The sequence below is a fragment of the Pygoscelis adeliae genome, unplaced genomic scaffold (assembly GCF_000699105.1).
Source record: "Pygoscelis adeliae isolate BGI_AS28 unplaced genomic scaffold, ASM69910v1 Scaffold55, whole genome shotgun sequence".
NCBI lineage: Eukaryota > Metazoa > Chordata > Aves > Sphenisciformes > Spheniscidae > Pygoscelis > Pygoscelis adeliae.
Window position 1 is genome coordinate 784,704 of NW_008824804.1, and position 22,032 is coordinate 806,735.

The following is a 22,032-nucleotide window of genomic DNA, read 5'->3' on the forward strand; positions in this document are numbered from 1 at the left end:
CACAGCGGGTGCAAGCAGGCAGGCGCAGGCTGCAAAGCCTTCCCACGTGAAGGAAGAAATGTATAAAAATATATATGTATGTACTCACCTTTTCTCAGCAGGCTTCAGGCTGAGGCGTGCATCTTCCTGCAGTGCCTTGTGTGTGGGCTCCTGGCTGGCTGCCCCTGAGCCCTGCTGTCCCTCGTTAGCCTTGACTATGCCACAGGTGCTAACTGTAAAAACAACACCTGGAGGGGGTGGGCAGCAAGCCCTGCTATCATTTTTGGGGATTTTGGTGAGGGATGGGTTCCGGGGGGTGTCTCGCCATCCCCCCCGCTGCGCACTGCTCCCTTCAGCAGCGGGCGGCAGCAACAGACGGTGAGGCGGTTGGGGCGGCCCCGCCCCACCCCTTCGTGAGGTAAAATGGCACCCGCCACAAAACCAGTTTGGAGAGCCAAGAGAAACTTCTGCAGAAAGCCACTTTCTCCTCCAAAACCTCCCGTGATGGCTTCTCATTTTCAAATGCCGTCCTTTCTAAGCTTGCCTGGATCCTTTTTTTAATCACAATCTTATTTTAGCTCGGCAAAACACCTGTGGCACAACAAGCTGTGCAAAAGCAGGTCCCTCGTAAGCCGTTTCCTCAGGATTTGGTCACACTTTCACCAGCTGTTATTCTCCCCAGCTGAATTATGTGTTTTGTTTTGGCTTTTTTTGCATTTCACTCCTAAAAATTCATTTAGTGCTAAAATGAACATCCACAAAAGAAGTACTGCTGGCTTACCTCATTTCATTTGAAGGCTATCCACTCACAGAGCAACCCTAGCAGAAAGACATGGTCTCAAGCTGCAAATCACAGAGGAAAAAGCTTCCTGGCTCACACGTACCATGTTTTCTTTACGGTGTAGTGGAAAATGAACCCTTTTTCCTAATCCCAAATCCTAATCCAGGCAAAGATGCGCTAACACCCCCCCACAAGCCCAGCAGAGGGTGCTGAGCCAGGCCAGCTCCAGCTCCCCGCCATCTTGCGATGGGCAATGAGAAAGAAGATTTGTTGCAAAGATTTTTAGCACTAACACGCAGCAAGCTGCACAAAAGTCAGAGCTACAGCTGGAGAGGTTGTGTTACTGTATGCACGTAAACAACAGCATAAGCTGCATGCGTATAAGCATCTGGCAAGCACCCTCCGGACTACCTGACACCCTGAATTGAGCCTATTTCTGCAGTTTGTATTGAAGAGGGACAGCAGAGTCTGGCCAAACCAGGCAGGAAAGCAGCGTCTCCTAGACTGAGACCACTCTGGCCGCATAAATACATTCAGTTGCACAACACAAATGATGTTTGTTCAGTAAGGCATTGCTAGAACAACCCTGGAATACACGAGAGGTGGATGACACTTAGTTTACGTGCAGAGGCATGAGCAACAGTCCTGTAGGAATATAGCCAAACCATAACACCATACCACGGTCAGCGTACACCCCCTCTGGAGGGGGTATAAAGGGAGAAACAGCTCTTACGTGAATCAAGCCCAGATGTAAACACTGGCTTGGTGGATGGTTGAATAATGCACGGAGAAGCCTGGGGATCGGGTCTCTAGATATGCCCCTAGTTTGCTCATACCAATTTAAAGCATGGGCTCTCCTATGAAAAGCTCTGTTTCCCATTTTGCAAATGAGAAGTCACTGCTCATGTTAATATTCAGGATTTGTGTGGAGTGTGAAATGCCATTCAGTTTGGTTTGCTTACTTCATTACCAGTCTAAACGATCACGACAGCAGCTGAGTTGTAGAGATGATGGATCAGGCCTGACACATAAACTGTTTCGGTGCTCTGTTTGACCGATTTTATAGGTAACCTTCACAAAAGATCTTGTGTATAAACTTACAACCAACAGACCCTAGCATGTAAACACTCTTTACTAGAGTTAGTCTTGAGGAAAGCATCTGATGTGAATTCCTTGTGACCATCAATTGCCGAAGGGCTCTGATAAAAAAAAGCAAATTCTAAGTAAGTCGGATGACTAGATTTTCACGGCGCTTATATCATGTGGCGTGGCGTGGCAGAGCAGGCTGTAGGCGCAGCATGTTGCTAAAAGCATGTGAGGACTTACTGAGAGCTAAGTTTAAAAGACCTGCTTCAATATCCTGTGCAATAGACAGCATCACGGTGCAAGTGCATGCCTCCATCTTTTTCTGTTCCCCCGTGCTAGGTCTGGGTGCTATGACAGCAAGGCAGTTTGATTACTTTCAAAGCCCAGGAAAAGTGCACCCCAGCTCCCTAGTGCCAAGGCTACAGCCTGAGCAGGAGGCTGTGGAATGATGATTTATATCTGCCTTTTTCCTGAGAGGTCCCTCAGAAACTGGCTGAAAATTGAAGAGAACAATTTAAGGAATGCTGACTCAGGAAAAAATACGGTCCCACTCTCTTCCCTATGCCTTTTCTGACTGGCCTCAAAGGCAAAAGCCAGTAGCGCTGGGTAAACTGGAAGTTTTCTCTGCAAGTGAGATGTTAACTAAGAGTGAGAACAGACAATGTGGGGAAGGCAGATAACACAGTAATAGCCTTTAGTTGCAGAGGCCTGCATCCTAAGCCAGAAAGGCACAGAAAAGAAATAAGCAGAATAGAGATCCAGATTCCAAAGCCAGTGAGATAGTACCGGGAAAATGCTATGTTCCTAACTGTAATGTGCAAACACAACGTAACGTAACGGGCAATGAGGCACCCCGTTGCGTTTGTACAAATAGCTTTTATGTTGAACTGGCAATGTATGTCAAAAGCGTAACTGCTTTGTTTTTTTCTCAAGCTAGTGAAGCGAGACTGTGAACTTCACCCTGTGCTAGGCATCGACTGTAGCCAGCTGAACGGGCCAGGTAGCTGTCGCGGGATCCTTCAACAGTCGACGGACTTCTCTGGAGACCGCTTGGGAGAAGGCGCTTGACTCAGGTACTCTGAATTGACTTGGGGAGGAGTCTCATCCACTGTCACCTACAGAGGGAGGCCACACAGGCTGGCCGGTGAACTCAGCCAGCGCTGCTGTCCCCGCAGCAGGGTGGGAGGTAGGGTATTCCACTCCAGTATCCCAAATAGATGTTTCAGTTCTAAAAATAACGCTCATTTTTAGCAAAAATGCTCACCAGTTGAGAACCACTGTTTGTTGCAAGACGTGTTTTGAATCATTTGTTTTTAACATGCTGTAATGTTTAGCCCCTGCTGCAGCTGCAAGGGGAAATACCCCAGCTCTGGAATGCACAAGACTGCATTTTGGGGAAGGGGTAGCAATGCAAATCATGCTTGCTGTATCTAGCTTACTGGTTTTCTCCACAGCAGCCGCATAACTACAGATTCAGATCTAAAAATCTCATGTAGGCTGACCCAAAATTCAGATTTGTTTCAGTAAGTTTACAAGGACTAGACAGTAAGTGTAAAATTCTGCCCATGGTATTCCTGTCCCATGGAATCATGTCATCGCTCTGGGAAATGAGTTTCCATTATACTCTAGTGTTAAAAACACAAGAGATAAGCAAGGTGGGATAAGGAGCAATGAACAGATTCCCCTTTTTGGCAAAGGCACTGAGAAGTAAATCTACTGGCTTGGCCAATGTTTAATTACCTTTAAGTACGTGTCAAGATGTGCTTCTACCGAACTTAGCAAAACTTCCAGTTAGGGGAGCAATTGTACGAAGACTGTTTCCCTAATGATAAACTTACCAGTGCTTACAACAGAAATATGGGCTTTAACTCATTTTTCACCTGAAGATCTAAGCTGTTATAAAAATGTCAGTAACTTATCACTTGCCTCATTAGCTGATGCTTGTGTGTGCAGTGGGAGCACACGTAGGACTTTCATCATCAGCACCCAAGCTGGCTGGACCACAGAGCCATGCCAAACATCTGAATTTCCTGTAAACCACCATGAACCCTTAACCTCAAAAGTTTTAGCTGGCAACCCGACAAAAGAAACTGTTTTACACACTATTTAGTAAAGCCTTATATACCACCACCACAAGGCTGGCCGACTGCCCACCACTTGGAAACACTTGACTTGCAGTGTCACGCCGGCACGCAGAGTGACGATTGCCGTCAATCATGCATCCCGTGTGGGCGAAGGTGGCTGGACCTCGCAGCGTGCGCAGCCCAAGGTGCTCCCCCTGAAGTCAGTGCCGGTTCCCGGAGCAAACAGGCAGACCCCGCTTGGATGGGAGGCTCTTCCTGGCCTGAGGGTAGACTGCAGGACTTTCTTTCTCTGCAAAGAACTTATTAAATGGAAAATGCACCGTTGGTCTCAAGCTGTTCACAAAAGCCTGCCAGATTTGCCAAGTCTTTCTAATTTGTTTTGGTAAGCGGAGGATGGAAGGGTGGCTGTAACAAAAAAATCTAAAAGAAAACAACTTTTAAGTATGATAAACTAAACTGAAGTACTGTGTAGGATTTTTTTTTAGGACAAAATAAATGTTTTGATTGGCTTGAAACACCTCCCCCCACTGTTTTCCTGAAACTCCACTCAAACAAATAACTATTCTTGAGTGACTCCGACAATACTTTTCCCTCCAATTTTGTTTTTGATTCAGCTATTAAAGCATAAAAATCAGTTCCCCTGCTTAGGGTTATCATGAAATGCTGTACGAGCCTGAACAGCATTCAAGCTCAGAAGTAATAGAAAGGGTATGTTTGCTGTGATCACAAGTAATTGGCTTGCTGCTTCAAACAGCATTACAAAACCAGGCAGATTTTCTTTTGGGTATCGGAGAATCGATGCTTAGTATGACAGAAGGGCACTGGCATTTTCTTTAGTCTGCCAAGCTGCCTGTGGAAAAGCTATGATGCGAGCTATTAAAAAAAAGGGGGCTTTAAAACCAGCACTGAAAGCAGTGAATGTTGTAGTTTTCAGTCACATGCTAGAGTTGAAATTCAAAACGGATGGCCTTAAAGACTACATGACTAAAATCTCTGCTCTGGTCCTCGTGGCAAGATAGGATGGGATGAACAATGCAACACCCTGGAGGAAGCAGAAGCTTGAATCGCTGCTGCAGCAGGAAATCTCTGCAAGGTTAGAAGGGAGATGACCCAAATCTGGCTCATCAGCCACAGTGGTTATCTGTTCATGCAGCTTCTAGCCATTTCGTTTAAACGGCGATGCAGCTCGTTAGAGAAAAAAGCACGTTCCATATGGAAAAAGGGAGTCTGCCCCAATCTGCTTTGCTGACTGCAAACTGGCAGCAATCCTCCGGCACTTGTTAAGTTGATACGGTAAAGTTCAGTCAGGCAAATTTAGTTACTCCAGGTTGCCCTGACTAGGAAATAATCCAATAGCCTTTATGGTAGGCTCTTGTCTATCTAACCAGGGTGCACAACGTTATCATTACATGTGCATGATTTCTGTGGGTAGGAAGAGAATATCGCATTTCAAGTTAATGCCTCTTCTAGCTTGTAAAATAATTTCTGATGAAGTGGGTTCAGACAAATGAGGTACTGCTGTATGAAAAAAGTCCTAGTGTATGTCATCCCTTCACAAAAACAGGCCTATAAATAATGTCATTAGAGATCCATCTCACATCTCACAGAAACGCATTCAGGCTGCAACGGTAACACAGATCATGAGTTAGAGATTATTCAAAACAAAGACAGACTTCCCCCACGCTCCCGCAGTGAGTCCAGACCTGAGTTCGTTACTTCATGCTAACTTGGAGTCCTGAGATGCGTGTTCTCATAAAAGTGTGTTTAAACTCCAGAATCAGTGGATCACAAGACCCAAAAGAGGAAAGATTGTATTTTCCTGGTCAAAATCTCCTTCACAAGGCCACTTAATGGTATATTTAGCATGCGTTGAAACAGGTTGAAGCTTCTTCTGGTAGCCCTTTATTATATTAAAAAACAACAAGAACAACAGCAACAAAACCATGAAGAGATGTTCCAAGCTAATGCATGACTATCTTTGGGGTTCCCTCTTTTTGTTAAGGTTTTCACAAAATACAAAATTAAATGTCTTTTCTACATACAGAACAAAGTAGAATCAAGTAACTGATTAGAGTATGTACAAAAACTTACACATTCTGTCTTGTTCTTTAAAAAATATAAATATCAATAATGTTCAGAAGAATGGGTTGGTTTTATTTTTAAGGCTTCATTCTTTTAGATCCTTCATTATTTAATGAGGTGCCAGGTAGGCAGGAAAGGGAGGGAAGAGAGGAGGTCATGTTTTTTATTAAAGATAATGTGATTAATTCTCGTGAGACTCCTCCTCATCTCCGGCAGGAGGAGATTTCCCTCCACATTGATTTAAGTTTCCAGGAAGCAAAGGTGGAAGGAAAGGAAAATAAAACCTTTATTATTGCTATTTTTTTCCTTCATTAAAATCTTGTTTTAAACCTATCTCTGTTCATTGTCTTTGTAGAGAACCATCTGCCAAGTAGTTGGATTAAATAGACTCGAGCAGGAGGACTATATCCCAGGTCCACCTGGGAAAGGTTAGAGTGAGGAAGAGACCGCTGGAGGGGTTTTACCACTGACCCCGGCAGAGGTAGCAAGTGCTGCAGCTAGGGCAGCCGCTGCTGTTGCGTCCCTGGGCGTGAAGTCTGTGGGTAGGCTTTCCATCAGGCACTTGAGCTGTTCCTGACCCAGTTTGATTTTATCGTCTAGCTCTCGCTGCTCTATGAGGAGTGCGGACTTCATCCTTACAAAGTGCTGGTAGTCCTGGAGCTGCTCCTCAGAGAGGTAGTTGCCCAGGATCTCCAAGACCACCCGTTCTCGACGGTCAAGGTTTTCCTTCAGTTCCCGGGCATCTTCATGCTGGCCAGCCAGCAGTTTCCTCTTCTCGTTCAGCGAACTCTGCGGACACCAGAGAGAGTGCTTCAGTATCAGCAGCACCAAATTCACTGATCCCCCCTCTCCTTCCCCCCGACACCACGTTTGCCACCTCTGGGGGAGGCGGGATGGCTGCTAAGCTCCCAGACACACAGTCAAAAGCCTGGGGGAGGAGGATGAACTCCTCATTGTGGATTGAGTGTGAATCCCACTGAATCAGACTCTGAATGTTCTAGTCAATGTGGGGCAGAAAGCGCTCCAAGAAAGTCAGTAAAACTGGCTTGAAAGCAACAACTACCAGGAACATCTGGCTTTGTTTCTCACAACCACCCAAAGAAGGTTAAAAAGTGGCTTCAACTGAGGCAAAAGGCGGTGGGTTGTTCCATGACGCACAACACCAATCAGCCTTTCCTCCTGCCGTGGGTCACAGACATGCTGTCCCGAACACGGCCATTCTGTTTCGAGACAAAAGCTGCAGGATCTGGGGCATTCATACAAACCGGGACCAAGATTCCCAGGGAAAGAACCACGTTTGCTACTGCTTATACATAAGCACTAAGACACCTGCCTTCCTGTGAGCCTTTGGAGGTCCTAGCTTATACAAGCATGTTCTTGTGACTGCTGCTGTCCCGCGTCCCAAAAAAGGCCAAGATGCTATGCTTGTGCAGATACGTACCCGCTCTTCACTGTTGGCATTTTCCCCTAGACTACTCAGAACGTTCTCTACGCGGGCCAGGCGTCCCGAGAGGGAGAGCAAGAGGTTCACCACCTTATCCAAATCGCCAATGAACATCTTGTACTTGTCAAACTCGTTAGGTTTGCATAGCTTGCTGATCAACAGCTCCACCTCCTCTCCAAGAGCATTATTCATCTTAATGTCTGCAAGCAGGCCTTCCTTGGCTTCCTTCAGGATTTCCAGTTTGTGGGTCAAGCTCCCGATGAGCTCAGCCTGTCAGAAGGGAAACACATTGCCACATTGGTCATTACCATGATCACCCTGGTCATACGGATGACGACAACAAGAGGATATGGCTACAGTTCCTGAGGAGCAGGGTCAAGTCAGCAACAGCTGACAAAGAAGACATTAAGGAGGAAACAGAGAAAACTCTGAAATTCCACATCTAGGTGACAATCCGAATACCCGATGAGATTGCATGAAGATATATTTGTTCTACCATCAATGAACATTTACAGAAGAGACATCTGATTCGGTGTACATATTCTGATACCCAGCTACCTACATCTGAAAGATGCAGGTTCTTTTAAGTCTCCGGGTGAAAAGAGCTACAGCCACATTTCCTGCATATTTCCCACTCCCTGCCCCAGCCTGAAATTTCTTGTTTGATGTTATATTTTTTACGACCCAGAACTGTACAAAACAACTGGCAGAAAAATGAATTTAAGCTGTATTAATGGCATGACAGGAGGCTGAGCTGACACTTGCTAGTTACATATGGCTTAGCAAGAAAGAAGGAATTGCTACATATTTCCCCCTCCTATAGTACTCTGAAACTACTGACTGCTCCTTACTCAGCCGCCTCAGTGTTGAGGTGCAAGCCTCAAATTCAACCGTGACCAAAAATCCCTGCTTGTGCAGGCACTGCCTCACACAGAGAGGCATCAAGCAAGCATTTACACCAAAGATGCTCTAAATTTACTCAATGACTGAGCAAAGACATGGAGAGCACACACCCATTTTGTGAAAATGCTGGCAACTCTTTCACTGCTGAAGAAAAGGAGGCCCCCAGGGTTCAGTTACTCCAGAAACAGCAGTGCTGCACATGTGCTGGAGATCCTAATTTCTGTTAGGATTTAGGGGAAAGACATATACAAAAGCAGAAGTCTATGGCCTGGGGCTTGCAATTCTTGCTTCCATTTAGTCAGAACTGAGAGCATGGAGAGCAGGAAAAGGTCTTCATGCAAGTGTTGGGTATTTTCAGTCTCTTCAGTTTATGCACTGCTGAGGCACCATTAGATATATGTTCATCTACTCTGCATACAAACACTGCACGATGAAATAGAAGTAAATCACAAGGTTGCCTGAAAATATTCTCTCAAAGTTTACTAACGCAGTCTTCTTTCCATCAAAACTGACAGTAATTTCAAGTAGGAAGGCGGTCTACTTCAAAGGAGAAAGGATCTTCAAACCCAGGTCAGACTGGGGGTTGCTCTGAATTGGCCCTTATCCCCAGGGGTGGCCTGTCAGAGTGGGGTTTAATAGGCTGGTTTCGCAGCCGGGAAGTTAACAGCACTGTTTAGGCAGACACCACTAGATGGAACACTTTGCGTGCATCCTCTGGAGCACGTGGTTTTGCGGCTGCACTACAGTCCACTGCCAGCTTCCACATATATGCAAAGGCTGAATAAAATGCGAGTCATATTCTCTTAAAACAAATGTCAGCTACCAGGCTTATGCTGGAATGACTGCTAAGTCACGCCGTTTGTTAGCAGCGTAGTTCAGGGGGACGGGAGAGCAAAGGTGGTAGTAAATCCCACCTGCTAGGATAAGGGACAACCAAAACTCCTTTACTTGGATTCTCCCCTCAGTAGGACAGGTAGCATCCAGAGACAAGACCCGACACTTGCCCTTCCCTGTGCCTACGATGCTAATGCCACCTTCAAAAGAAAGATCCGAGGTCCTTATCAGTTGTTTGTTGGACCAAATCCTGAGGAGCAAAAGAAGGGATCCATTTTCAATGATTATGATGCCGGTGGGAAAACCCCGTAGCAGGACTCTGCAGGCTGGACACAAAGTCCGGCATTAACCTCAACCTCAGGTTTTCAGGAGGACCGAGCTGCTCAGAACTGGCTCTTCTTCTTCCCTGCTCCGGGAGCTTTGCTCAAGGTGCAGACCTGCCCTCCAACCATAGCAGGAGGCTACGGGACTGCTGGGAGTGACAAACCTTTGTTCTGAAGACATGGGAGCTGGATGGGGACTGTGAAATACTTGCTTTGTGTTCATTAATCAGTGACTCTCCGGCAATCCCAAATGCCAACCGATATAGCTCCTTTGCATACTTACAATGGAAATGAGCTTGGTTTATCCAAATGACCTCTCAGAGTAGCTGCCTTCTCAGATAATGCCTATGCAAATGTTATTTCACACAGACCATGAACAAACATGCCAGGCAGATCTTGCTGTCTGGGCCTAATCACTCCCATCTATTTTCTGTTTTCCATGCAAATGTAACCTTTGAGGCCTGGGACTTGTCCTCCATGGCAGGACATCTACTTGCAAGCCTGTCAGATGTTTGCAGCATGTCCACCGACTCCTTGGAGCAGCACCCTCGTCTCGTTTAATCACGCCCTACCTTTCACATTGGTATAAGCAGGCAGCCTGTTTTGAAGTGAACAGCACCCCAAGAATCGAGTGCTACAGACATGGCAGGGCAAGAATCGATCGAGTGCTACAGGCATAGCAGGGGCTACCTTTGAAGCTGGGTGCTCTACAACCAATGGCTTGGGCCAGATAATTAAAGCAGCAGACAAAGGCCTTAGGCAAATGCTTTTGATTAGCAACACATGCATGATCTATCTGTCTAGACTTGCTACCCAGAATCTGTGCAGGACCACAGAAATAAGAGACGGCAGGCACGGCGAGTGTCTCTAACCCATTCCAGTGGCACGGTATGACAGCTCCTGAAGACTTGACGGGGTCCTACCTGCACCTCAAATGCTCCACAAAATAGGGCTAATCTACTCACTTAGTACTCATAATTTGTGTTACAGAGCACTTTTTGATGGAGGTCCCATTCTAGCTGTCATTGTATTAAAGCCTGGGGTAGGGAGCAGATTTTGCTTAGCAGAGAAAAGCTGGGAACAGAAACAGTAAGGCAATATGAAAAAGAGAGGTGAGCTCTCCAAGTCAGGGCTGCAGGACAAATTGCATACTCGCAAACGCCACTTAGGCTCACATCTTCTCTCTGCTTTTTTACACTTGGCATGGGGATGAGGACCCAGAGAGAAAATGTGAAGTTGTGCTAGAGAGAGACACGTGAATTCTCTGCGCTTTGACAGAGAGGCTGATCTCGGGAGCCTTTCTTTCAATCCATGCCTGATTTCAGTGCAGGAAGAATTAAGTACTATATTTACAGCATAAGGGACTTGCACAAATATTTGTATCCTTCAGTATGTTTAAATTCTGCTGTTGTACAAACAACGTGAGATACGGGCTGTGCTACTCTGTCCAGTGCAATGTAGGATGTTTTAAATTTACAGGCAGGCAGGCACATCTGCTTTTGACACGAAGGTAGTAGGTGTGTGAAGGGAGGCACAGACAGGCAAGTACCTGTTTGCGGCTCCTTGGGATTTGTGAGATTCGCAACATGTCTGTAATTAGCAGGTAACCAATGTGAGACAACCACAGGGACAAATTAGAAGGCCCTGCAAAAGCCCTGGAAGACAGAGCACCCCAGCCTACAGCAAGAACTGCAGAGGCCATTCCTCAGTGAAATGTAGCCGCAATAAGAGAGGAAATTGTTTCCTCCTCTCCTGCCCTGCTCTCCTCCCACCCAAATTATCACATCGAGGTTGCGCTGACTGAGCGGCTGAGGTGCACAGGGCTTTCAGCAGGTCAGTGAAACAATGAAGTGTGGGGCAAAAACAGTAACCAATGTTTCTTTGGAGGCAGGGAGCGCAGACAGCAGGTAAAATGGGTAAATTGGCCTCACTGAAGAGGAAAATCCTAGGGCGAAACCTCATGCACTCAGTGCAGTCACTAGCTGGACTCTGTTCCTGTTTCTAACCCGAGCTGTCCTTGCTCAAGTCACTTCACCTCCCCCTTTTCCTTCCTTGCTACAGGACAGGGACTGCCTCTTACAATCTGTACGGTCAGCATTTGGCGTAATACAGGTCCGCCTCAGGGTTGCGCAAGATTTGTACTCACATTTGCAGTGAGTACTCAGATTAGCTCTCTTCGTTCAATCTGGGTCACCCTAATGAAGCTTCACAGGTGGCCTAAATGCACCCAGCCCCCACGCAACTTGGGACTGCCAAAAGCTGACATCAAACAGAAATGCACTTTACTTTAGGGCTTATTATTATTTCAGGAATGTAACCAGCAAATGGTGGTGTGTGCTGAATTTACCTTCTTCTCATTGATGTCCAGCAGCTCCTCTTCCTCACCTACTTCTTCTGGCAAGTCCTTGATTTTATTCAGCAGTTCTGCTTTGGGTGCCGAAACATTGTAATAAGCAGGACAGGTGACCAGGGTTACAGGAGCTTCCTTTTCTTCTCTCCTACACCACAGTGAAGAAAAAGGAGGAGTTCAGTCTGAGCCTGACTTTTTCCCATGCCTAGATCCATGGTTTTCCAGCACTCCCTCTTTGGTACCTTCCCAGTGTTATTAACCACAAAGGAAATGGCCGATTCCTGCCATCAGAGGGTGCCTGTCAGCTGCTTGCATCTCTCTCCCCTGCACAGAACAGCGCAGCTGCTCTGTTTAAATGTTGACTGGTTAACAACTCTATACGGGATCAGATCCTTGCTGAAGGTAAATCGGCACAGCTCAGCTAGTGATGGCTAGACTGACGATCTTATCTGGCATGATGCATTACAACTTATTTCTATATGGTTCTCCAGCTGTCACTTGGGAGTCTCCATCTTAAAAAAACGCACTGGAGGACTTGGGCTGATCTTTGCATCCCCCTGTAATAAGTAGGCGCCCACATCCCTCCTTCCACAATTTGGCCTCCGTTATCTTTCTGCCCGTCACTGTTTTGGTCCTGATTTTACTCTCATATCTCCGTTACTGTGCTTTGGACTGAACTGCTTCAGATTACAAAGGTTAAGATGGCAAAATCAAATAACATCTCCAGAGACGGTTCATTTCCTGTCCAAGCTCAGCATCATTTTCTACACAGCCCAGAGAGGTGAGCTCAAAGGCCACACATACAGCCGAGCTCCTGAGAAAGGGCATTCAGAAATGCCCTGCCAGTCCTCTCGCCTGGGAACCAAGAAACTCGCTCTCCGCCAGCGGCCACCTATACAGATGCAGAAAAATTCAGCACAGGCCTGTCCTTAAAAGCAAGCAAGCAGCGAGTTCTGCTGCGACATTAGCCTACAACCCAAAAAAGAAGTGCTTACGTGTCATCTTCGACTACTGTCCTGCTAGCTGTCTTCTGTGTCATCTTCCTTTTCATGTTGTTCTCCTTCAGCAAGCTGGTTCCACTGGGAAAAAGCCCTTCCATTAAGTCCATGGTTGTCTTCATTTTGGAATCTGGATCCAAGATATCAGCCAGCGACTTGTCTTTATGGACAATTTCTTTTGCTAGAGCCTCTGACTTAATATCCTCTGGAGTCTTTTTCTTTGTCTTTACCGGAGGTGCTGCGCTGAATGTCCCGGGGTCCAGGTTGCCATTTTCTGACTCTCCGGTGATGACTGTTGCCTCTCTGTGGTTGCCTTCAGGTTGAGTTATGGGCTGTCTATCAGCGCTTTGAGACCCTTCAGAAGACGCAGGCCCTTCAGAAGAAGCAGGTAACTGGTGCTGCTTATCCACAGCAGGTGGAGAGCTAGTCCTCTTTGATGCAGATGGCGAGAGGGGCCAATTATTTTCACTGATACTGGTGCCCAACCCTGTTATCTCCCTCTCGGCCAGGGCTTTGGGAAAGCTTTTGAAGCTGCTATGGACAGAAAAATTCTGTGAGATGAAGATAAACTTACCACACAGGACCATTGTGAACACACGGTGAAGGCCTAAGACAAGTAAGTTTTCCTTCTCTCTCACTTATTTTTGTCTCTTACTTCTCACTTCAACACGGAAGGACCCACAGTATGAAGCTACTGGCACCAGAAGCATATTGTCCCCTCAACCTGGACACTGCTGTTTTGTCATTCCAACACAGAAGGAACTAGTGAGTGACAAGCCAGTTTGTTTTCTGCTCACAGGCTGGGGACATTGAGTCTCACCACCTGGGAGTACCATCCTGAGCAGCCTATACTCATTTGTTCTTTTCATGTTGGAAAAACCAATCTCTACCGCAGCGCCAGCCAGATTCTTCCCGGATGGAAATCAGAGCAGCTCCTTGGGAGCGAGGGAAGCTGTGCCGAGTTAAACCAGCTGGGCACCTAGCCCAAAGTCCTGTCCTTCAGGAAAAATTCACTATAGAGTGTTACTGTGACATATTTGTGTTGTCACTTCTTGGCAGATGGTCACTGTTTCATAACAGCACTATTTTGTGCCAGGTCTAAAATGTATTCTGGGAAGCTCTAACTGTTTGGAAAAACTGTCATGGATTTTCATAGTTCTCTCTCAAAAACCAGTAACTGGAAGGAGTCAGCAGCCATTTTAACTCTTCATGCTGGAGTGAGTAAGAAGCAACTCCACTGAAATCCATATGGTAACTGCAGGGAGAATGAGACCGGGATAGTTTCTCACCCGTAACCCCCTTTGCCTTGCTTACTAAGCATCTGTCAGTGCATCTGCTGATGGGCTGCAAAGCTTTTTGCCTTCTTGCTTTGTGCCCTGCCCTGGCCACATCATTTGACAACGCTCTTGGCAGCCAGCAAAGCCTACCGGCAGCGAGCCTGTTTGTCTGTCCCTCTCCCCTTATAACGTGTGCACTTCTCTGCAAGCTTCCCGCTCAGCTAGCAGCTGTGGGTGGGTCGTCACAGCACGCGGAGCTGTGGAGGTCAGTCACATTTGTCTGGAGCCCCGCATATCTTACTGTATATGGCCCTACAACGCCCGAGACGCTGCATTACAGCCCTCCCTTACCTCACTTTGGCCTCCTGCGTGAGCCTGGTGGATTTGTCTCCAGCTGCCCCATTCCCCTCAAGCACCGCCGGCGGGGGAGGAGGTGGGAATTCCTCCGTGCCGTTTGCAGAAGTGCAAGAGCTCAGCTCAGGAAGAGGATGGGATGGCAGTGAGGGTGAGAAGGGTGGAGCAACACCACCGGGCTGGGAAGGCATGACAAACACCTCGTCGTCTTCATCGTCCTGCAGCAATGGTGGGGGCGTGAGCTGCAGGCCCGACTCCGAGATCCGGAGATGGGTTGTCCCCTGGGGAGAAGGAGTCTCTGGGTCAGAAGAAGTGCTGCTCTGTGTCGGCAGGGACTGCCACCTCTGGGAGAACTTTGGCCCAGCCGCTGGAGGAGACACCGTAGCCCTCGGGTAGCTGTTGTCTTTGAATGAATGAGCCCACACCACTTTGGGTGGGAGGGATCTGTGAAGCAGCCCGGCTTTCCTTCTCCACATCATTTCTTCCGTGAGAGTCTCGGGGGACCTGTCCTGGACAGCATCCAAAGACTGTGCCTCAATATTACCGTTGCCCTCAGGGGGAACAGCATCTCGTTTGGCATGGTGCTGTCTCAGAGCCTGGCCATCACCTGCACTCTGGAAGTCTGAGGGAGCCTGGGTGGGCGTATTAGGGGAGGACTGGCCAGATCCAGAAGGAGTAAGGTTAAGGAACACGGGTTTAAAGCCTTGCTTTTGCTCAGGATAGTGACTCCTTGCCTCTGTTGGGGATGGGGCAAATGCAGAAGTCCTGCTATCTGGCCTGGAAAGTTCTGAGAGCTTGTGGCTCTCGGTCAGTGTGGCGGACCCAGTGACAACCTCGCTGCTGTGGTGAGGATGGGGATAATAACTTGTGAATGCCATTTTTTCTGAGTGGCTTCTTTCTTTCTTGCCGAAAGACCTAAAAACCAAGAGACAGACCATGATAAGATTAGTAATTAATCAATGAGCAAGAAAAGCTATTGTGCACCTCCTTAATGAGCAAATTACGCAACCATATCAGAGGCCTGGGTCAGTGCCTGCTGATCTAGGAGAGGTGCAGCTGTGCTTTGAAACTGGTAGTAAAATCCAGTCTACTAATTCTAGGGACACAGAGCCAGATCCATTCCCACTCACCATCTCCCATTGTTTTCAGCGTGTGCTAGATCACACACACATGTGCACACATGTAACAAGCATCACAGCAATAGCTTAATAGAAACAATTTTAGGAAAACCTAAGTGCCTGGCTTCCTTTCCAGCTTTGCTTTGAATTTTGTTTGTTACAGATCGGGCTAGTAGCAACTGCTGTAAGAAAGACTACTTGATATTACCGACCATCAAACTCCATTCTCAAATGCTGATAATTTTAAGAATTTCAGCTTTGTGGGCCAAAAATTCCCATAACGTTATCTGCTCCTTTTGGAAAGGTGCCATTGAAACGATTCAACTGTCTCTGAAAACAAAGTGAGGCCAAAAAATGCACTATTTTGAATGTGGAGAAAAATAAAAAAACCCTCTTACAACCTTGGAACCCTGTTAGAAAAAAGAGCTCCACTCAGATAGGCAGGTGTTACAAAAAGCAAAGCCAATACACTTCAACTGCAAACAGATGTTAAGGCTGCAAAGCCAGCAGATTAAATTATTCCTCCCAGGTCTTTTAAGATGTTCTCATGTGAGCCTGAGAAACAGTGTTGGGCATTTGAAGTGAGGATCCTGCTCAGAATACGTAGCCAAACCTACTTGCCCCTACGGCTATTTAGCTGGAAAACAAAATGAGCAGTAATAATAGCGCTAGCAGATGCAAGAGAAGATGGCCTAAAAACATGAGGCCATACCATAAAACAATAAAATACAATAAAGCTCTACTGCCAATATATTTTCTGTTCTGGAGATGCATTGTTCAAATAATCCAACACTGCCAATCTGTGCTGTTTGAGACTTGGGCCCCAAATTTGCTCTCAGATGTACTGGTACAAATTATGAATAACTCTGTCAAAGACATGGGTCGTTCTGGCTTTGTTCTGGTGTAACCGAGAATAGAATTTGGCAGCCTTTGCCTGGGGGTGGGGAAACTTTCCAGACAGACTGCTCTTGGTATTGTCTCTGGTTCCTGGACAGTAGCAATGTGTATTCTTTTCAGATGCTCAGTGTTTGTCAGAAACACCAGATGGTAATTCTCTAATCGAAAGATCTCTCCTACTGTGGAAGCAATTGTGGATTCTAAAACTGGTGGAGCAACAACCGTTCCCAACAGTGCTTATGAGACAGCTATTGTATGACAACTGGGGAGTAGCGTAAGAGCACGGAGCCTAAGTCACAGAGCACGTGTGACCGGACCAAGTGATTGCTGACCAGGGTTTCCATAACTTCACTATCTGACAGTTTTCCTCCTTCAGCAAAAGAGGTGGTTGGGATGGTCCCATCTCCTCTCCAGCACATTAAGCAGCTGTGTCCTGAAGAAACCTAGAAGCATAATTACTACTGCCTGCTATTGCCTTCCCTGAAGGGCCCGTGAATGGAGTACGCTGCAGACAGCGACAGGATGGTGATGGCTAAATGTGAGAGGACTGTCTAGAAAACCAGCTATTTTGGGCTGACAATCACAGGACGGACAAAGACCGCATCTCTTAAGGGATGGATTAAAGATGCTACAATAATCCCATATGACCCAGACTGTGAAATACTCACTCACACTCAGGCAGGGGAATGTTCAACAGTATCCTAATAGCGGAACTCCTTCTGTGAATCATTGGCACATGGGTAAGGTCCTGGTCTACCTGTCCCTTTCAGTCTGCAGAGGATTTGGATCTCGTTCACACTGACAGTTAAATGTAAAACTTCTACCGGCTTCAGCGATGCATGATCAGAGCCCTCTGGCTTCCAAAACTCATGCCCATTCTCTTTCAGGTCATTTCAGGTGCAGTAACATAAAAAAAAAAAAATCACTCAGCAGCTGAGGCTCGCAGGGAGTGATTTGCAGCCTGTGTAGCGGGACCCTGTGTCCTCAGAGCTAAGGGCTTTTTCCTGTCTTCTCCCATCCTTTCGTTCTACCTTTTGGGAAATCCAATTCTGATCAAGAAGGGAAAGCAACCTCACATCTCCCAGAAGAAATGTGCTTGCAGAGCATGCAGGATGCCTACACAGCAGAAACATCATAAAACTGTTAAGTTAATACCAATAATCTTTGTGCAGGGAAGCAGGAAAATGAGAAACCTACATTTCGTGCCCCAATAAACTCGTTTTCAGTCTGGGCGTTCAATCCCGTTACTTGGAAAATAGGTTGGGGATAAAAAAAAAAAGGAAGCAGCAAGTAGTTATTGAGAGGAATGATGAAATGCCATCTCTAGAAGAAACAGGGAGGCAGGATGAACTTAAACAGCTGTATTGTTCTCTTCGCAAAAAAAATGGAAAAAGTTATTCCAAATCAAAGTGAATGGGTTTGTTTTAAATAATCATAAAAGGATGTGCCTGAAGGCAGACTGAATCCCTCTAAAACAACATTTATGTCTTCTTAGGGGCACAAATGGCCAGCCAGTCAGAAGTAAGATCCAGCTAGACTAGGAGCCTTCCTCTTCTTCTAGCTGTCGCTCCCTGACCCAGAGCTGCATGGTGAAGCCTTTGGAGAACGCAGTGTTAACTCCCACCGTGACAACAGAATGGGATGACATTATTGCGAGTTTGTAAGAAACAGAGCTCCTTTGTGAATAATTCTTTTAGTCCCTTTTGATGGTTTTTACTGTAAGATGAGTTAGCTGTTTGGGCACTCAGAGCTTAGGGCAAGCATCTATTTATTATTTAAATGTAAATACAGCAAGATCAACTTCAGTTCTAGTTAAGTGCAAAACAATCCACTGCTAAGTGGATAGTTACATAAGTCCTAATATTATGAGTTTTATGATTACACTTTTCTATTTTTAAAAACATTTCTCTCTCCCCTGTTGCTGAGCAAAATATCCTGCCTGCACAAAGGAAAGCAGCCTAAATGCAAGCTCCCAATTCAGCAAGATAAATGATATCTCCCGGTTTCAGTCCACGCAAATGTTCACTTGCTTTTGGGGAGGCAGCACCCTGGACTGGAGAAAACCAGACAGAGTGGGACATCAAGGTATTTTTTCCTTTAGAACCCTTCAGTTATGATAGCATCTGGATGTGAGTTCTAACAGCAGTTCAAACACATTTTGGAAGGTACGTAATTGGAAACTTGCTGCAGAAACATGCTCCAAGATGACATGAGGAAGACTGGATAGTGAATTAATGTCTATGGTGAAAAAAAAGCTCACAGCAACTTACTCCTCCTAACTCTGCTGGGCACAGCACACCCAGAACCGTGTCTGTGCAGATGTTTTCTCTAGTTTGTCACAACCCATCTGTTTACATAGACAACGCATGACAACTGCTGCTGGCAGCAGGATGGCAAGAGCTGATCCCGCAGTGACAAAGGGGACATTAACATATACCTACCTGGGTCCTGCGCTGACCACATAGAAAGGATCTCTCACCGTGGGGCCAAATTCACCGCTTTCCCTTCTCAGCAGGTCCTGGAGTGCAAAGAGAGTATTAGCAGCAAGCAGAAAGCAAAACAAAATAACAAAACACTGATGCTTCCTAGTAAGAAGAGAGCACAGCGTGTGCCATATACAGATGGGAGGAAAACTCTAGCGTGGCGTACCACCCTCCAGCACCCTACTCCTGCTTAGAGGACCTGTCTGCCTTTTTCGGGGTAGGTTGTGGATAAACAGGCAGACTTATTCAGAGAAATGTTTTTTTAAAACCTCTCAGCAAGTCCTTGCCTCTTCTAAAAACATGCTCAACAGTACCAGTGGGACCAGGGTGTTCACCTCTGTTTTACATGCAAGCCAGAAGCTGAGACATCACTGAAGCACTCTTAACCGGGGAAGCTAAACAGTGAACAATCCGTGCCCGAGCCCAGTGCCAAAACAGGACTGAAAGGCTGCAGAGATGCTGAATGCCACGAAGGTTGGAAACTCCAGCCACAGGCAGAGGTGCTGCAAAACATCACAAAATCTAGCACCTGGTTCTTTTGAAAACCAAAGCGCAGGAACTACCCCCTCTTTAGGTATTTATGTCATCTAAAACCAGAGAAATTTTGCAGCTGAAATACAGTGACTCTCTCTGCCCTAGAGCTCCCACCATAGGACACCAGACTATTATGAGACATGAAAGCAAATGCCAAGCCTGCTTTTGAAGAGGTTGGTATTTTCTCCCGTACGATCTTTTCAGCAGAGAGCATTTCAGTGCCCCCCTTCCCCACGCCCTTAGTAATTTGCTTTTTTGGTCAGTGTTGCTGCAGAGGGAGGGTAAGTGCAGATCTTGATTTAGGAGTCCAGGAGCTGGGAGATATGCAGGCTGAGACAGACTAAAAAAGCAGAGAGGAAGGAAGGCTGAGAATGCGTTCTGAAGACTGAGAGCTAATAATTCCACATGGCTATCAATTTCTTTATATCTTTAAACAAATTCCTACAGTGACATTGCAATGTGATTTATACGCAGTCTGAAAGGAACGTTAGACCCTGTACACAAGGCCCTGAAAAACATACAGCGAGGCAGGGAAGTCTGCTGCTAAACTGGAATAAACATTTCCCACACAAAATCTGAAAAGGCCAAAAAAATTTAAAAAAAAATCACCCTGTTGCTTTGGCTTCGTCCCCCACTTTTATAGCTGTGGTTTTGTATTGAAGGCAGATCAGAAACAAACCTAATTAAGAGAGCACTTAAACACATACTTCCCTTTCAAACAGACACTTATGGATTGGTGTATATATTTGAAGTCAAACATGCTTACTTGGATTAGAATTTAAGAACAGGATTTTCACAAGTGCCTTGCTGCCTACGGGACTAAATTTTCATTCCAGAAATGGATACAGCTATATCACTCTGGGATACAGCAGTAAGGGCTCTCCCCTCTTCTACACTTGAACTAAGACCCTGTGAGCAGGTCTGCATTGCTGTTCATCGTCTTCCTCGAGTCAGCTTCCAACAGGCAGAAACTCTGGTTTGGCTGCTGAACGTATGCGAGATCAAAAATGAGCCAACAAGGGGGAAATAAAGATCTTAAGAACTACCCTGTATGTCCCCTGCCCAAGAGAGGGGGCTGGGTAAAAATGAACTAGGGCTGCTCGTCGTCCAACCTGTCATTTAAAAGTACATTTTAGTGATCTTTCTCTTTCTCGATGCCTATTTTTGTTGCTGCTCTGACTGTTCCGGGAGGCAGAGAAAAGAGTCGCAGCTTGGCCTTCACCCTAACTTTCTGAAGGACCGTCCTCTTACTGAACGCAAGACTTCATGATTGGCAAATGTGACAAAATTGCACAGGTGAGCCTGATGGCTGGCTGGTGTGGAAAAATACTGATGATGGGATGAGACAGCACTGGTTATGGAAATGCATTCCAGTCACTTGATATTCACAAGCTGCTCTTTTAATTCTATTTAAAAATGTAGCGTGGGATCTGAGGTCTGTCGAGGGAGGACATTTAGAATGAAGCACACAATGAGTTTGGGAGGACGGCTCCTTCCCCCCCCACCCCGGTTTGGTCTGTTTCCGAGACGCTGCCCAGAGCCTCCTTCACGTTACTTGACTCGGTACCACTTCATTGCACCTAGATAATCTGTTCTGGGCCAGTAGCAAGTGCAAGAGTATAAGATGTCCTGGATCTCAGCTGCTCTGTAAATATGCGAGACTGTCCAAACACTCAGACTATTTGGAGCGAGGAGCCTGTCCACACATTTTGGTTGTTTCCTCCCTTTCCCCGTGATGAATGGAGCCTGGCGTGGAAATGGGGATGGGGCAGCAGACCCACCACCGCTGTAAATCCGTGCAGCTTGACCAGTTGCAGTTACCCTAAATAGGTCTGAAGAGATTTCAGCCAGCTGAAGAGCTGGCCTGGGCAGTTGTTCTTTAAGAAGTTAGCCTGTTTCTACTATTTACCATCATCAGAGTCAGTCGAATTCCCCATTTGTGACATCAGTGCAAAGCTCCCAACCGCCAAGCAGGGGACATGGAAAAAGCGGCCAGGGTCTCCACTAAGTTTTCTCTGCAATGTTTCCCTCCAGGGCTGGAGGCAAAACATAATGGTTACTTGGCAGTGCCTCCACCAAGCATTTCCCAGCACTGTCAGGCACAGTGGGAGCCAGGACAATTTCAAGCAGCCTTTAACCTTCTCTACTTTGCACCAGGAAAGTGGGCTAAGGCAGAACAGCAGCAACAGCATATCACCACCTTAACGGTAGACCCCACCAGAAAGTGCTTCTCTGGTGATGCTGGCAGGTAAGAACAGGACACCTCAGACGGGATGTCAGGAGCAGCAAGAACACACGCACACTACCAGCATATGCACTGAAATCCCAGCATCTCTGAAATCCCTGAACTAGCCCCCCGCAGTAAGAAAGCTGAACAGAAGCAATACCCCACCAGCAAGCATTTAAAACAGCATCCTGGTAATTTAAACACAATAAACTGTCTCTGTTATCTCAACGTGCATTTAACCTCTCTCTAACCAATGGATCAATTGCCATGACATCAGC

The 22,032-nt window shown here is 46.4% G+C and overlaps 1 protein-coding gene across 1 annotated transcript in view; it reads right to left on the minus strand.

Annotated features, from left to right (window-relative positions):
• Window positions 1-6,441: 6,441 nt before the first annotated feature.
• The window catches only part of SHROOM3 (shroom family member 3), a 22,048-nt gene continuing 6,457 nt past the window's right edge, over window positions 6,442-22,032 (minus strand). Inside the window, exons 3-8 of the mRNA XM_009324019.1 lie at window positions 18,952-19,028; window positions 14,493-15,410; window positions 12,862-13,398; window positions 11,864-12,014; window positions 7,454-7,726; window positions 6,442-6,801 (exon numbers count right to left, since the gene is read on the minus strand). Of these exons, the coding sequence (XP_009322294.1) occupies window positions 6,442-6,801; window positions 7,454-7,726; window positions 11,864-12,014; window positions 12,862-13,398; window positions 14,493-15,410; window positions 18,952-19,028 (2,316 nt within the window). The remainder of the gene's footprint in view (window positions 6,802-7,453; window positions 7,727-11,863; window positions 12,015-12,861; window positions 13,399-14,492; window positions 15,411-18,951; window positions 19,029-22,032) is intronic.